This window comes from Eschscholzia californica, unplaced genomic scaffold (assembly GCF_041429995.1).
Source record: "Eschscholzia californica isolate CP2 unplaced genomic scaffold, dmEscCali1.0.p SCAF_3, whole genome shotgun sequence".
Taxonomy (NCBI): Eukaryota; Viridiplantae; Streptophyta; class Magnoliopsida; order Ranunculales; family Papaveraceae; genus Eschscholzia; species Eschscholzia californica.
In genome coordinates, this window is record NW_028238420.1 from 26,146,004 (window position 1) to 26,163,240 (window position 17,237).

The window sequence follows — 17,237 nt, forward strand, 5'->3', positions numbered from 1 at the left end:
CTTTTATACTACTTGGACCACATTGTGTACTCCTTTTCTTCCTTGATTTCAACCAAATTGTTCAAAAAAAAAATCGAAGGACATTACTCTGAATTGGTTCATATGATTGCACCGACCCAACCTACACCATGGAACATCATTTCAGCCGTCAATACTTTACAAACTATACACAGCCCAAGAAACCTAAATGTCTGAATAAGTAACTCGATTTCAACAAAAAAAAAAAATAAGTAACTCTAATCCCAGCCAACAAAATCTTGGGTTGCATCACAATGAGAAGGTCCTTTTTTTCAGAACAAGAATCAACAATCTAACTTCGCGAAAAGGTAATTCTGTTTCAGTTTCAATCTCTTGGTAGTCAACAAAATCTTGGGTTACATCACACTGAGAAGGGCTTTTTTTTTGGAACAAGAATCAACAATCTAACCTAGCAAAAAGGTGATCCTGTTTCGACTTTCGATCTCTTGGTAACGTAATAAATATAAGTAATTGAAAAGATAAGTACAAAATGAAGTGAAAAGCTAGATGACATTTTATAAATTACACTCTGGATTGGTTCTACTGTGCTTTTCTCAGGAAAAGAGGAGACATTTCAGAGCATAATCTCAACTCCTACCTGGGAACAATTATCGTAAAGGTTCTCTGGTTACAGACAATGTCTCGAAGACATTGCTTTTTTTCCCCGTTGACGAAATTGGTAGTGGGTACAAACAAAGCCTGTGAATGTACACTGCTTAGATAATAGGACTTGTAGATTTTCAACGGCTAAGAACATAACTCATGATCTTCTCTTGTCACTAGATTTTTTCTCTTCAACCTCCCTTCGTCTTTGCTGTCTGCCAATTGAAAAAAAAGATTTAATCAAAAGAACGCACATGAGCATAAGTCTGTTTATGAAGTATACTATCGTTGCAAGAAAACACTAAAACGGAGTATTCATGTTACAAACGTAAACACGAGTAGGTCAGGAGCTCTACTAAACAATATAAGAACTGGAAAACCAGAATAAGTTAGGGGTAACTGAATCTAGAATTTTTCTTATTCTTTGTATATAAAAGCACTACATGTTCTTTTTGGATGAGAATAGAACTGTCTACGACAAGGGCGCTAATATGGTACTTACGCAAAAGCGCTATAACCAGAACCAGCATTAGCTGCCAAGAGTGCTGCATGGGTCCCAGTAGAAGATACAGCATCTTGTCCCCCAGAAGGCAAAGGATTTCTTCTATCACCATCAACCTAAACATTAAATCAAATTTAGGATAGGACTCTGTCTCGTGTCTGAACAGAAAAAGGGAAAACATCTTTGGGTGTATGTTAAATGATACCTTGTCCCACTTTGATTTCTTGTTAAGCCTACCCTCACGCGTCACGGTATCAGCAGCAGCTGAAAGTGAATGTAGTCCACCAGAAGCAACAGTTGGTGCACCTGAAACTGCAATAGTCAGTCTAATCAGATAAATAGCTAGTACTGACTATGACCAATATTGACTTTTCAATGAGCAGAATAAGGGCATTTCAGTGAAGGTGAAAATCAGAGAATAAATTCATATTCTTTTCAGCTAGGAAATAAAACGATTGTTCTACCTCTTTGAAGAGAGGGTAGGATTAAATTATGGTGAGGTCAACAATCGTAGAGAGACTGAACACTGCATGGTATAGAAACTGCCACTTGACGGTCATTCTCCAATCTCCACTATGGCTATTTTATTTGTCTCCCTTTTCCTCTTGACAAATAGAGGTTTTTCCATCACTGCTGATCCTCTTACCGCATTGTCAGTCATTTATATTCATTCCCTAGGTGGAGTTACCCTCCAGAGTAACTGCTTGATCTCTATCACTCACGTTTAAGGGATGTGGAAGAGAACAAGCCTTCGACTTGAAATGGCTAGCAATATAATTTTCATAAGCAATCTCATATGTTACAAGCATATAGGCAATTTAATCTCAAACCTGGAATTTGTAGGTTGATTTTCGGAGCCGCAGGAAGCGTTCCAGGTTGTGTTCCTCCTAAAGTAAACTCCACCTTTGGACTTCTCTTTCTCTCTTGTTCCTTCCTTTCAATTTCACGCTTCATATCAGCCTCTGTGTTCACAAATCAAATTAACACTATGCCAACTCAGATTCATGTAATTAAAAAGATAAATCATTTCATCAGTATATAAAACTATCCTTCCAACAGTGAAACTTAGAGAACGTTTAGCAAAATTAATAGTGAACTGTGGATGTATCACACATGCATTGTAATACACAGTCTCAAAAGAAGCCGCGGATTTAACAGTGAGACATGCTACAAACTTTTCAATAAGAATTGTGAGGAGGAATAAAACGGTGTGCAATCAGACTCATGGAAAAAACCCTATACCTGATAAAATCAGTTTCACAAGACGGACGGCAAGCAAACAAACTATCAACCACAAATGAGCTAAGAGAGGTAGCCTAAGAATTAATAGAAGTGGGTTGTGTAGGAGGAAGAATGAAACTACACTCCATCTACTATCCATTGCTGCTATGCTTCAGATGTTGGGAACTACTTCACGGAATCTATAAGAATCATGTGCTGTAGACAGCACTATGGCAGAATACACAGCAGCGCTTAGAATAGTGGGAATCTCTGGCACTTCCGAAGCCAGGGACATGTACCATAATTCCCGATACTGAAGGAAAGGAATGTAAGGATCTTCAAAGAGAAAAAGTGTCTGTTAATGAAACCATCATTGCGATGGGAACCATTTTCCATTGAATAGCATACAATTGGACTAGGTATTTAACTGGGAGGTAAACCACAGTCCACCGAATGTAACTTCTTCGTGAAAGATATCCGTCCCATATAGGGCGTATCTTTGTATATATTACTTTCCCTCTTCTATTTATTAAAATATTTCAAGAAAAAAGAAGAAGCCTATAACGGTAACAAAAGCGATATGAAACATTTCAAGGATCGCATTGACAAAAAACACAGTTGATTTCAACTCGATGCTAGAAGACATATTTAAGGAGGTAAGTGGTAATAACTATCTGTGCTTCACATAAAAATTAGTTCGATGAACATGTCATAAAAATGGTGAAGTCGGAACCAAGAAATTATGAAAAGTTGACATCCCTGTAGATTGTTTTTTCCCTTATACGAGGTCAGTCACCAGAAGACATATATACTGATACACACGACAGATTACAAAGAAGGGACATCATTTAATTAATTGATGCAACATCTGTAAAGAGTGAACAAATCATCAAATTAGCTTCTACAGCAGCATGATGCAACCAAGGAATGAAATTTCCCGAAATTTCACCAAAATGTCGCGAACGTTTCCTAAATTTAGATTAGGTGCACGAAATCACACTTACAACTATTTCCTACTTTCCTGCATAGTTTCCACCGACATGATGGGAATTCGACCGAAATTGTTCGAAATTTCAAAACTTCCACTGACATAATGGAAATCTAGCAAAAAATCCGGAGAAACTAAAACTAAAAACGTATCTATTGATTTATTCCTTCATCTTTTTCATCTCTCATAGATATCTCTTGAATTTTATGTTATGTTCTAACTGTTTTTTTAATCTATTCGAATTTACCCCCTCACTTAACTGCCTAAATTGATTTTATCTTAGTAACACCCCTGCTATAATTGTGTAATCGACGATACCTACTCAAACTAACAGAGTTTGTTAACTATTAACTATTATCAGTAAAAATATTATCTTTCGAGAGATATTTTCAAGAAGTTATTCAGTTTACTCTCGGACGTAACTGTGTCATTGTTAATACCCCCTTAAACTAATAGATTATGTTAATCCGTTGCATACATCATTTTCATGGATTTGTAAAATTTCGACACTCACCGAAATATTTGTAAGAAACGTTTCCATTTCCGGACTGAACGAAATTCTTCAGTCTGTTCAAAAGTTGGTGGTTTTTAGGAATTCTGTAGAAGATGACTAAACCTAAGGCAAGTCATCGTAGCTATTTGACAAATTTAGAGAGAAAAACAATAGGAGGTTTTACAAGTACAGATCTCTAGAGTACACCATTTTAGAGAAACAACTTCAAGTTCACTCTTACTCCAGTCCATATATCAGGTCTTGCAGAAACCAGATTCCCTGACTTCATTTTTTATTCGGAATTATAAGACTCGTAACTAGAGTTAACAGTGAAATAGCACATGTATAGAGTAGGTTGGATGATAATTTGACTGGATGGATAGCCCTTCAACTTTGGTAGGTGTTCTTAGAGTTGGGATTTATCAACAACTATTGATTTGCTTCTTCAAAAGAAAAAGAAAAGTAAATATGTTATCAGATTTTATCCTTTTGAGTAAACAGAATTCTGGCATCCTAGGCCATGGTTCAAATTTCTGAAGTTTTCAGACGTCTCTTTTGGGTTTCTGTGCTAGTTGGAGTTAAATTATCTCGGTTTATTTCAGTGTATATATAGAAATAAATATAACATTCATGCATTATTTCTCCCTTGATGTTGTAAACTGAGTACTTTAGAATACTAGGCAAGTATAGATCAGGAATTGCACTTGGGATAGGGCAGATTATATCACAGGAAATAGAGAAACCGAAACAAAAATAAAAAGACTAAAGACGAAGAAACTGTTAATTACCTATTTCATCGTAGTAGTCGCTTTTGTCATATCCATGAGGATCAAATACATCTTTACTGAAGCAACTCCCTATCTGGTCTATATCTTGATAACTCACTGCATGCAACAAAAAATCAGGATTCCGATAATCCTTCTTATTCCGAACTTCAGAGTTGAAGCTTTTTCCACCTCTCCTCAACTCAATAAACTTGTTAATTTTTTCCTGTTGACATAAAGAGAAGGAAAGTAACTGTTCCATTAAACAGTGACTGAATAAAAATATAAGGCTTTACATAAAAACTACAGCACAAGGTAGAGAGTGTATATCATTGACTATAAAAACCATTTCCCTTACTCTTAAATATAGTATACCGACTAATATAATTTCCAAAATTTGTGAACATCCCAGCTTGACCTCCTCTGGTTTGTTCTTAGCCTAGTAGGATCCCATAAAAGAACAAAATACTTAGGCCACCATGTCAGTATAGTCATTCGTTTCTCCTATTCATTACTATCTCTAAACTAGTTGTCTAGGTAGGACATGATACTCTAACTGAAATTATTTATTGCTTCTTATTTCATCAGAACTTCTAATAAATTATATGCGTAATACGTTTAGTTTTAGAACATTAACATAGGAAAGCACCTCAATATTCATTCATGTTTCTAACCCTTAGCTTCAGGGCTACATAGAATTTACTCAATTAACATATAAGAAAAAAAAAACTTTATCGAAGACATGTGTTTTAGAAAAACACAATTCGTTGATAGTAAAAGTATGCATTTTATCATTCTCAAACAAAAAACTCTTAAATAATAAAAAAATGATGTTTAACAACGACTGGCATCCAATTCTGACACTTAAGTAATAACCAAATAAGGGATGCAGCAGAGTGCTTGATTCTAGATATAAGGGAAGCTCTACGGTCAAAAATAAACACTACAGCCTTTTCTAACAGACAGATATAAAGCTTTAGATAATGGTTTAGACAGCTCTCCTACTATATTAAATTATCAACATATAAAATGAAGTAGAATATGATGACCATGCTTACTTGCAAACCTTCAGAGCATTTTGTTTTAGGTGGGGGAGGAAGAAACCTTTCCAGAGCATCAAAATCTCCTTGTACTTCTAAAGAAATCGTAACAGTTTCCTCAGTCTTTACAATTTCAATTTCCATTGGGACATTGTCAGATTGAGAAGGCTCTGGTTGTTCAGACAGTTGGGGCGGGGTAGTTTGAACTCCAGCTGTTAAGATCTGGACAGTTCCTGGAGGGGTTCTTTCACGTGGAGTACCTGTATATGTAAATTAGCCAGAGAACCATCTAAGAAAGTAAAAAACATGAAATAAGTATTGTAGCCAAATCCATTTTTATTGCATTTAATCAAATATATTTTGGAGGTATTTAAATTAAACAAATTAGTATCACAAGTATTTGTAGGAGCACCATTCTTTCAACGATTTCAAACAAGAAAACTAGTTGTTACAAATGCACTCTAAATGAACCAAATAACAATACATGCAAAGGATTGAAACTCGTATTACATAAAGCATGAGGATGATGAAACTTATCATATTCCAGACATAAACCAGTCCAAACCTTATTGTCAACACCAGCGCTAGCTGGAATTATTCATAAAACAATAACAAATGCATTATGAAGATGTATCTTTATACTACACGAGCCAATAAGGACTAAAAGAGTGGAGTCTCCATTTTCCCATGGGAGACAGTGGAGGAAGAATCCAGAAAATGCCATTAATCTAGGGTGAAGTTGAAGAAGACATAGTCCAGGCTCCAGCGAATGCTATAGAGGGTAATATATTGTATAATTTGAATTATTATTAGTCTGGGAAATTTGAAGATAAGGGATAAGGGAACAAGGTATCTAGTCCCAGTCGAACACTATGGAGAGATGCCAGGTGAACTATTCAGTTCGGCGTCCTCTCTTTGGTGTGTTAGTCCACAGGTTTATAAGGTTGAATTGTGTGTAGATGAGAAGAGAGCATGTGAGTCATGACTCCATCGTTATCTGGTTGATTCAATGATACCTAGAACACATGCTGCTCTAAAATTTAATGCATCTACAGTATCGTAGCATGCTACTATGTGCTATGCTTAATATCACGTCTCCAGTAGGATATTTGGATCTATGACATTTTGAACGCTTTCGGCTTTTCTTATTCATTATATAAGAAAAGGCTCCGTTATATAAAATTTGCCTCTACAAATGCCATGTAGAAGTATAATGATATGAAGCAAGCAAGTTAATACGCACTGATGAATTCCACAAACACGGTGTTAGTGTTGTGGTATGCTAAAAATATCACCTCTGGTAGGCTACACAATATGGCTCCGTCATGTAAAACTGCCAATATTGATATTCTATATATGCCTCGGTAGACTGATGAATTTCGAAGTGCTAATGTTTCTAGATATAGACATGGTCACATGGCTACTAGCCCCATTTTTGTCTAACTCATGACGAGACTACAAATTGACTTGTAAGTTTGGACTTAAAAAGAGAAAATCATTTCTACGCACACAAAAACATCAAGGCAGATTAACTAGATCAAGGCCTGGTTATTTGACCAAAGAGCAATCGAACCAAGCCATCCTAGCCACGGTTCCCTTGGCAAGCGAGGCCGGGTAGACTAGTGAGGCTACTTCACAGAAATAAGAAATGATAAGATGTCACAAGGAGATGGAAAAAATTATGGTGAAGGTGTGGATGTGTAAGCCTTCCACGTTTATGACTTCACAAGTTTATAGAACATGTAAGATTGCATGCGATTTAACTTAATTCTCTTTCTTGTTAAGTTTAATAATTGCTCCACTTCATTTTGTTGTTCTATAGTTATGACTATTACGAGTTCACGGAATCTAGAGGGACTAAGGACAAGATGAAGGTTGCTAAGCTAGTGAGGGAGGCTGATACCAATGTTGTCCTGTGGCCCATTGGAAAGGAAGAAACAAATTTACCTGCAGAGAAGCGTGATTGAACTTCGAGAACATCAAATATGGGGTGTTATCGTTTGATTCGTTTTTGGTGCAAAAGGAGGAACCTGAATTTTCATTGTGTAGAATTCTTAGATGTGTACTTATTAGACATTATCCATTTGGGCTTTTCTTGTATGACTATACATTTTTATTTCTTACACTAATTCCATACAGACCATACCCACTTCCAAAGGAAAACGTTGAATCGTTTGGTTTCACTTATATCAGTATTGGTTAGTAGGTTGTGGCATATGTATAAAAAGAGTATGTTACATTCTATATATACGGATTTACATGGATATATATGAGCCATCGGTGAAAAAATCAGCGTAGTTTCTTGGGTCCATTCAGGTGGGATCAAGGACAGACTAGGGGCTACTCCCGAATCGATCTCCGCCTAGACTACTTAGCTCTGTAATAACGCATGCATCGCTAACCGTCTCTTTCAGAGCTCTCTCTCAACTTTTCTCTGTCTAAACCTCTCTTCTCCTAATTTCTTATTCTTTACACCTCTCTGTTTAAAATTCTGTGTGAGCTTTATCAGTGGGTAGTGGTGGATGAATTGAGGTACAAATTTTGTAGGAATTGATTGCAAAAAGGTACACAAGTTAGGAGGTTGTGGTCTAACGACAGAGCGTGAATATTGGCTATCAGTTTCGTTGTTTACTACACTGGCATACAACTTGTGACTTAAACAAGATTGACTTTTCTATTCAAAACTGCTTTTATTTTCTTTTACTTGTGTGAAATCAGCAAGGAAACAGAATTACCGTTTGTAGTTTGAAGCTCCATACCAACCATTACACTACCAGTAGTCAGAATTTCACCATCCTGCAAACAGAATTTATAACATTTAACTCAATCAAACCCTAATGTTACATGTAACCTAATCCAAAATCAAGCACGGTAGTATTCAGAAAATTAGGGGAATTACCTCCGCGTCAGGAGACATTGCAGTTTCATCATGGGCATAATCAACAATAGCAAGAGTCCTCTTTCTCGATCTTTGAGACTCCAAAGACAGTTGATCAGCTAACAAATTCTGAGACTCTGGTGGTGTTGGGGTCGGAACCCTAATTATTTGTGGATTTGAATCTTGACCCGGAAGAGAATTCTCAGATTGAAGAAGAGAAGGAGATGAAGTTTCTAAAGAAAAATCAGAGGTAACCCTATCAGTAGGTCTAAATTTTTCTTCATTATCATCATCAGTACTTTTTTCTCGCTCATCTTCTTCCATGTCTTCTTCGTCTTCATCATTGTACATGGATAACAAAGCTATACCTTCTGATTCCCTCTTCTTCGACGCCATGTGAAACTTTTGTGATTACAGAATTATCTGCTACTATTTATAGTTTCTTGGTGTTTGAATCTTGGAATCAAAATATCTAGTCGCAACTCCGAGTGGGGAAGAATAATGCCGCTGCTGCTAATACTTCAGAAGGAAATCGGTTCGAAAAACAATTTTAGTTCCACGCCCTGCTAAAGGTACCCGGACCCAGACCGACAAAGTGCTATCGGCGGTTCGATTAGCACCGGGTAAAGTGCTATAAGCAGCTGTCAGACCGCCTTCTAAGAGCAAGTCCAGTATAGGGGCTCTGGCTCTCAATTTTGAGAGCCTATTTTGGAAATCCCTGATTTTTTTCAATTCTAACGTCGGACTCCGAACAAAAACTCCAAAATCTAAATTATGTACATGTGTATTGTGCTGTGTGTGGAATTTGTTATTCAACTATGAAAATTAATATCTGTGTGGTGTACATGTGTGTAATTAGTTTAAATACAGTACTATTTAGATTTTCAATCAATGAAATTACAATTAAAAAATTTACAGTTACAAAAAAATTAAAACAAATATATGTGTAAACAAAAAAATATTAAGAAAGAAACAAAAAAGAAAATGAAATGCCCCCTCCCCCCACCCCCCACCCCCACCCCCTTCCCCATATGGAACTCCCAACGGTTAGAACTGGGGGTTGGGAGCCCTCCAGCCCGGACTCCCAACCCTACCCGGGAGCCCATCCCCGAGGCTCCCGTGTTGGAGTGTCCAAGTTCTAGGATGGGGCTCTCAAACTTGGATTTGGGAGCCCCAGTCTGTAACATCACAAGTTTTTAAGGTTAGTTGAAGGACTATTTGATATTTGGGTCAAGTTAAAAGAGGAGTTAAATCAGCAAATAGTCCAAATTTTGGGGGGATTTTGTAGTGAAGTCCAATCCAGGAACTGAAGTGTAATTTCGACAGATTTAATAAGGGAAAACGAAAATCAGATTTTATCTTCTCTATTCGACTGAAGCTAGGGTTTTCTTTTTGGAAAAAAAAATCGATGAAGAGAACTTCGAGTGGTTTTCACGAGGAAATTAGATTTTCTTTGGAGGTAAGTAATCATAATGGTTTTATCATAAGAACGTTCATTTCTCTTTCTCTAAACTGTTATAGTTTTATAAGTTTGGATTTAATAGAGTGTTCATTTCAAATTTGAAGAATTCGACTACTTAAAGAAGGAATTGAAAGAGATTCAGCAAAGGATAGCTTTTCTAATGATATTCATTTATATCAAGGTAAGAATATCAACAACTTTGATATTATTGAATCTATTATGGTTGTCAGGGTTTGATGTTTACAAATATTTGGGGAAATTCATAGTTTGAAGCAATTCTAGGATTTATATGGTTGAGCATTAAATAATTTTGGAATATAACCAAAGTTAGAGAAGTTATTTGATGTAGTTTATCGACCGAACGGTGAATTCAAGGGACTGCACACTGTTGTATGTTATTGAACAATCTGGGCCTTATATAGTATTGGAACGGACTTTCTCAAAACACGAAAGTCGTAGCTTAGGATGTTAGCTTTCCGAATTTGTATGGTACAAGTCATTTGGATCTCGGACGAGAAAGTTATGATTGTTTTATCGAGCATCATGTTGTTCAACAACTTTGAGAACTGCTTCCTGTTTTTAGTGTTTAGCTAGTGATAGAGGTTTCAAAGTTGTTTGAGTCTTCAGAAATATTGTAGCTTGTCTCGTGACTATGCCAGAAACGTATTATAATAATTATTTGGAGTTCGGATGAGAAGATATGAATGTTAGAAGACGCAACATACGATGAGTGAAACTAATGTGCTGCTGCGTATGTTTTGTGCTTTTCGGAGATGTTCTAATTAAAATTAGGAGAACCCACCTTAGAGCAAAACATTCTAAATGAGATAGTCTTTCTGATGACATAAGATTAGGTAGAAACGGATGAACGATGAGAGGGTTATGGCTGTTTATGTGCGCAATACACTGTTAGAACCGTTGCGTGTATTTCGAGCATGTTTCTCTCGGGTTTTGGCGAAGTCATTCAATAATAAAATGTTAAGGATAATAGGATAGAAGTACCTTTCAAACAGTGTATGATCGACCTTAATTAGAGATGGCTATGGAAGTAAGAGATTGCTCGAAATTCAGTTATATTCGAAGTGTTCCGCAATTGGCGAATTTACTTTTCTGTTTTAAGCTTTCATTATTTTCTTTTATCTATTCTTTTTGTTGTACCAAGGTTCTTATCCGAGAACCTAATGTTTATTTCTTTTATTCATGTTTCGGTAAAGGGGGCAGCCGGAGCTTATCGTTGACGATCATGTTACGGTTTGGCGGAGTAGAAGTACCGCCAGGTAGGGTTCTGAATCCTTTTCCCAAAATAGTTTTATAGATAATGAAATATGCTAGGCCTTATAGTTTCATGCGCCATTATGTCTAGAGGTTAGGTATCATGGAAATCAATTTTTAATAATGAATTGAAATATGCTTGAACTGTTTTGCTGTGACATGAGAAATGCTTTCAAACTGTTTTACTATGATTATGAACACTTAGGAATTTATTGTACGTAACCAACTTCAAATTATGTCAACCTAAGGGCATGAGCCATGTAGGTTAGGATGACATATTGACATGGATGTAACCCGTGTGAAGTGCTCCACTCGCTCGCTAGTGGTGCTCGTGTCTCCAGCTCGAGGCTAAGGGTTGTACACTCTAACCACTCGCTTGAGTGGTGACTTTGATTGGGATCCCTCGGCTTTGTGCGATACAACTCTTGGTCGTTCCATTTCCGTGTTTGATAAGGTAATGAATTGAATAAGAATATTGGTTTTGATATATGAATGTAACTGATTTTGAAAGATCACACTAGATGCATGACAGGGATACCGAAGAGAATAAAGTTCAACTCCTTTCATGGGTATTAGGGAAGACTTTCTTATTCAAACTCTGTGATCAAAAACGTATTAGTGGTCTCATTGATAATGCAAGTGTTAGGTTACGTCCTAATCAAATAGGTCGACTATTTATCTTGCCATTCTTCTTTATAGGTAGTAGTAGACATTTGTTTGGGATATATTAAGGCTCCGGCGATCACACGTTGTCACAATCATCTAGATATTTTCATAACAATTAACTCAAACTAGAGGTGCTCAAAAGGCCGACCCGGACCGTGAGAGATCGGGTTAAAGCCCGACCCGGCGGGCTTATGCGACAGGTCGGGCAATCCGGCCCGGCCCGTCAACGGTCAGATTTTTAAAATAATTTAACCATTCTGTTTGTCAAACTGTTTAATGCAAATTTGTAGTGTGTTGACCAAAATCCACACCAGGACCCTCGTCGACTAGACCCTAAAACTCGTGTCAAGCCCAACCACGTGCACAGAGTATCCACGTGCACAAAACTCCACAAGTCCGAATCTCCACACGTTTGGCGCTTGACACGTCAAGATCTACACGCACCACTTGTAAAAGATCACTTAACGAAGAGATCCTCTACATGTCAAATATAACCATAACGACAAAGATCTTAGACTTTGTCAACGTAACTCCAGAGACAATTACCCCCATTGATGACATGCATAACATGGTAACGTCTCACATAAATAGGAGATCATGTACATGCACACTCGGAGTAATTACCAGAGAACATGCACAACCGTTGTGCATGTACAACTCGTGTACGCGTCACCACATCCCAGGTATCTTGCCACGCATTTACTCCGTAACGGTGAACCTTTACTCCTCCCAACGGATCATTCTTCACACCTATATAAAAGAGAAGCACTTCCATTTCTCAGGACATCGAAAGCAGAGCAGATAAACTCCACTTCTTCTTCCCCACTCGCTCACTATTCTTCGATTGTTCCTGAGACATTTTTATACGTGTTACCTGGTCCGCATATGCTTTATCTCCTTATCTTGACACGTTCTTCTGGTTCTGGTTTAGTAGACGTCCTCAGGGGTGTAAAAACTATCTTTTTGCTCGACGCTTCCAGAGACCCTCAAGGATACCAAAGTTTCTCGACACTTCTGGTAACATCTACTCTCAGACTTGTGATCATTTCACCCCCGTAGTCTCGAGCTTCGACCATTCAACGAGCCTAGCCACTCCCCAATTACACGTCAACGGTTACACCCTCGACTTTTCATTTATTATTCATTGTAATACTTTGCTGACTTGACCGTCGGAGGGCCCTTAGCAGGCACCATCCCGGTGTCCCCCATGCCTTCACGGGTTTGTTCGTGTTTGTTCACCTTTTTTTTGCAGGTTTCTTCCACACGTTGCTGGTGCCCATCAATCAAGGACTCGACGTTTGGAATTTCAGAAGACGTTCCCGCTTCCAACCTTTTGACTTCCGACCCATAGACCTTCCACCGTCTACGATTTGGCGCCCACCGTGGGGCCTCGGAAACTAACAACGAAGATAACTAATCAAATGAAAGAAAACATGACATCTGCTTTGCTTGACATTTCTTCTCAACTTGCTCTACTTAACACCCAAATGCGAGAGAACGCTGAACGTGTCAAGGCGTTAGAGGAAGAAAATCAACTGGTCAGAGCAGAGAACCAGTTGCTCCAAGAAAAAATTACTGAACTTTCTGTGACGACTCCAGAATTCGCACCTCTACAGATGCTAGACCATCTTCTAAAAGTACAAGAGGGGCAGGACCTTCCAGTCAAGAAATTCCTGAAACAGTCGGAGGACCAACTCTGATTCCTAACACTACTCCTGTCACGCCATTACGTGTCTTCCCACACACGCATCAAGCTCTTCCAACTACTACCCCCCTTTAGTCTTCTTTCCCATATACTTTACCTACTACGTATCCCATGACAAATGGATCAACTCAGGTTAATGCGTCTACTGATTAGCTTCTGTTTACATTTTTAGGTACTCCTCTACAACAGGTAATGGCAAAGAAGTTGGCATAAATGGAAGCGTTGATTACACGCATTGCAGGAATGCCTACTCTTTTCAAGAAGAGCCTCCGCTACAGCTATGTCGACTCCCCTTTTGTAGACGTTATTGCATTGGTGCGGATGTCAAAGAAATTCTCCTTCCCAAACAAGAAGATGTATGATTGTACTTCTGACCCAGGCGATCACATTGCATCTTACAAGCAAAGAATGTTCGCAACAGCTATTCCCAGAAATCTGCGTGAAGCGTGCATGTGCAAAAGTTTTGTGTCCAGTCCGACCGGTCTTGCCTTACAGTGGTACATGAACTTCCCAAATAATTTAATTGCATCATTTGCTCAATCGACAGACACCTTCGTCGAACAGTTTGTCGGCAGAAAAAAGTTAAAAGAACTTTCTAGTGACTTGTATCGGGTTCACCAACGAAGAGGAGAACCACTACGAGACTACATGGGTAGATTTAACAGAGAGACGGTATCCATTCCTTATTGTAACCAGGAAACTGTTGTAGACGCTTTCAAGAAAGGTCTCCTACCAGATAGAGAGCTTTACAAAGAACTTACAAAGTTCAATTGCACCACTATGGAGGACGTGTTAGCAAGAGCATGGGTGGAGATTCGTTGGGAAGAAGATGAAGCCCACCGAAACAGTTCATAATCATATGAAGATAGAAACAGAGACAGGCGCTCCAGATACTCCGACAGAAGAAACGACCGTCAACATACAGAACTGTATCAAACGTCTAGAGGACCTCTGTCCCGGAAGAATAAGAAACCACTAAACGCCCCATCGGGGTGACCTAGTGATAAAAGTCAAGCATATGTTTGCTCAAAAATTCCAGAACACTAAATAAAGCGGTGCTGGAAAACTTGTGCCCTCTTGAGAAGACCCACATCAGATAACCAAAGTGGTAGGACAGGGGGCGTACAAAATTCAAGCACAAGATGGACGCGACATTCACAACAGTTGGAATGATGTGCATCTCAAACTGTATCATTTCTAAACTCTATCGTTACTTCTCTATATTGTCTTCTACTTGTACATGTACTGACTTAAGCATCGGAGAGTCGTTGGGTCTCCCACCGACTATAACCCCTAATAGAAATTATGCAGGTAAAAACGCCTTCAGACAAGTACACATTTCAAGCTTTCAGAAACACGTCAATAAAAACTGGGAAGAAAATGAGGATGCATCTCAACACAACCTAAGTCTAGCACAAAGTTCAGTATTACACTTAGGCTGGGGGGAACACTCAGATGATGTTTTTACAAAACAAGCAGACACAGACAAATTTACAGAATCACATGCAATAATAAAACGAGCACAAACGAAGAAATGCACGCAAAAACACATGAAGAAATAACAAAAACCATGCAAAACTTAGACAACCCGCTTGTCTCTCTTTTCCTACATGCTTTCGCAAGCATCGATAGAACGACAACCCGATTGCCTCCTATCAACTTGTACCTGGCAACTCGGTTGCTCACTTGTTTTACATGTACTCGGCAACCCGATTGCGCACTTGTTTTTACTCAACAACCCGATTGCCAACTTGTTTTTACATGTACTCAACAACCCGATTGCCCACTTGTTTTACATGTACTCGACAATCCGATTGCCCACTTGTTTTTACATGTACTCGACAACCCGATTGCCAACTTGTTTTTACCTGTACTCGACAACCCGATTGCCCACTTATTTTTACATGTACTCGGCAACCCGATTGCATGTCTTCTTATACAAGGTTTACATGTGACAACCTGATTGTCTTGTACTCGTACTGGTATACGAAAAATTTTGATTGTCTCAATAAAGGATTTTTGAGGTTCTAACCCACTTATGTTTGCACGTTTACATCTACAAAACGCGAGTCGACACGACTTGCAAAGAGCAAACCGGTTGCTCGTACCAAAAAAAATATACATAACTTGTATATTGATGAGACATGAAAATGTCCCATCTTAGTCTCTTAAATTGGATGAGTTAGTCTATCTAGGGCAAGTTACTCTCATGAATTATCTCTTTTTCTACTCAGGTACCTTTTTCAGAGTTATGTGTGCAAAACGGATAAAAGTCGGAGAAATGCAGACTGAGGGTATTTTGGTCATTTTGTGATTCTGATTTCATGATCAGTATTAGTGCTCGGATGGAAAGTAGAGTCCAAGACGAACCCGTAGGCGAAAACGGAAGTCAAATCGGAGTCCAGATGAGTAAAATAGAGCGAGTCAAAGTTCGGGTCAAATTTGGTGGACCAAGAGTCAAGAAGACACTTGGTGCGCATCCAGCAAAGTAATCGGAGGGACAAGAAACAAAGTGGGCTACTTTCGGTTTATCCAGCGGTACACGGAGATATTTGCGTGACCCGGAATATAACATCCCAACCCGAGGTTGATGACGTCAGCTCATCATCATCTTCTTCTTCTCCTTCCTGTTTCTAAAACCGAGAGATGTTAAAAAATCAAAATCAGAACCGACTTCTATAAAATCGTCAACCGACTCGAATCAAGATGAAGAAAAGGAAAAAGGAAAGAGCCGACTCGATGGATTTAGCAACCAAGAGAGGAAGGAACAACCGACCCTTTTGATTCTATAAAAGAGAAGAAAACCGAGAGGAGAAATCATCCTCCATTAAACGATCAAATCCGAGGGTAGAGAGAGAAAGTGAGAAAGAGAGTTTTCTTTTTCTGTTTCTTCTTCTTCTTATTATTCTCTTTGTGAGAGAGAGAATGATAGATTAAAAGAGTTAAGAGAGAGAGAGATACTGTAGAGAGAGAGATTTTGAATTAATTATAAAACCACCATTAAAATCTCTTTTCTTCTTCTTTCTTTTCTGTTCCAGTTATAAATATAAAGAGTGTTCATAGTTTGTTTAGAGAGAGAAAGAGTGAAGTTTGGAAAGAGAAATAAAGAGAAAACAGAGAAGGAAGAGAAAAACCAGGGAAGGAAAATTATTTTCTCACCTGGAAATCGTTTCCGGGAAGACGAGAAAATAATTTTCCCTAAGGTTCTGTTTGGCTGCGCAGAAGGAAAAAAAGGCGAAAAAAGGTGTTTTCTCTCCGATTCTTTTTCTCTTATCATTAATTCAACCATGTCTTTGATATTCATGGGTTTCTAACTCTCCCACTAGGATAAAGGATGAAACCCTAACATGAGTATTTGGATTTTAATATCGTATTTATTTTATTATCTCTTTTAATGTGCTTTAATGTTTTGAATTAACCGTACTTCGGTTAGCCTAAGAAACTAACAACTTGGTTCCTAATTGCATGATATTTTAAGTGAAGTGGGTTATGGGTTTAGTTAATTACAAAAGGTTCTTTATTGTTTTATCTTCCGAAAATTGAAGATTGAGTTCTAACAATTTTTGAGTTATAAAAGAGAGATAATAATTTGAATTAGATATTAGATTTGAGTATGATTGTTAGT

The 17,237-nt window shown here is 38.1% G+C and overlaps 2 protein-coding genes across 3 annotated transcripts; one reads left to right on the forward strand and one right to left on the reverse strand.

Moving 5' to 3' along the window:
• Window positions 1–509: 509 nt before the first annotated feature.
• On the reverse strand, window positions 510–9,293 carry LOC147549222 (transcriptional regulator family protein). Of its 2 annotated transcripts, none has more exons than XM_086667711.1 (8): window positions 8,529–9,293; window positions 8,365–8,425; window positions 5,648–5,889; window positions 4,614–4,815; window positions 1,954–2,085; window positions 1,329–1,435; window positions 1,124–1,239; window positions 510–836 (listed from the first exon to the last, which is right to left on the reverse strand). In XM_086667711.1, exons 1-8 carry the CDS (start codon window positions 8,901–8,903, stop codon window positions 779–781), a joined length of 1,293 nt encoding a protein of 430 aa, XP_086523837.1. In that variant the 5' UTR covers window positions 8,904–9,293; the 3' UTR covers window positions 510–778. The 2 variants fall into 2 exon arrangements, with proteins under 2 accessions (XP_086523837.1, XP_086523838.1); XM_086667712.1 differs by having other exon boundaries at window positions 1,329–1,429; window positions 8,529–9,171.
• Window positions 9,294–13,825: 4,532 nt separating this feature from the next.
• LOC147549223 (uncharacterized) lies at window positions 13,826–14,467 on the forward strand. The gene has a single exon (XM_086668264.1). It carries the CDS (start codon window positions 13,826–13,828, stop codon window positions 14,465–14,467), a length of 642 nt encoding a protein of 213 aa, XP_086524390.1.
• Window positions 14,468–17,237: the final 2,770 nt, after the last annotated feature.

Bases quoted from the DNA above. Each gene is read 5' to 3' on its own strand.
- LOC147549223 (XM_086668264.1), top strand. From the start codon at position 13,826: ATGGAAGCGTTGATTACACGCATTGCAGGAATGCCTACTCTTTTCAAG.
- LOC147549222 (XM_086667711.1), bottom strand. From the start codon at position 8,903: ATGGCGTCGAAGAAGAGGGAATCAGAAGGTATAGCTTTGTTATCCATG. The intron at 1,240-1,328 runs GTATCATTTAAC...TTTAATGTTTAG, and splicing joins AGAAATCAAAGTGGGACAAG to GTTGATGGTGATAGAAGAAA. The intron at 837-1,123 runs GTAAGTACCATA...TTCAATTGGCAG, and splicing joins TCTGGTTATAGCGCTTTTGC to ACAGCAAAGACGAAGGGAGG.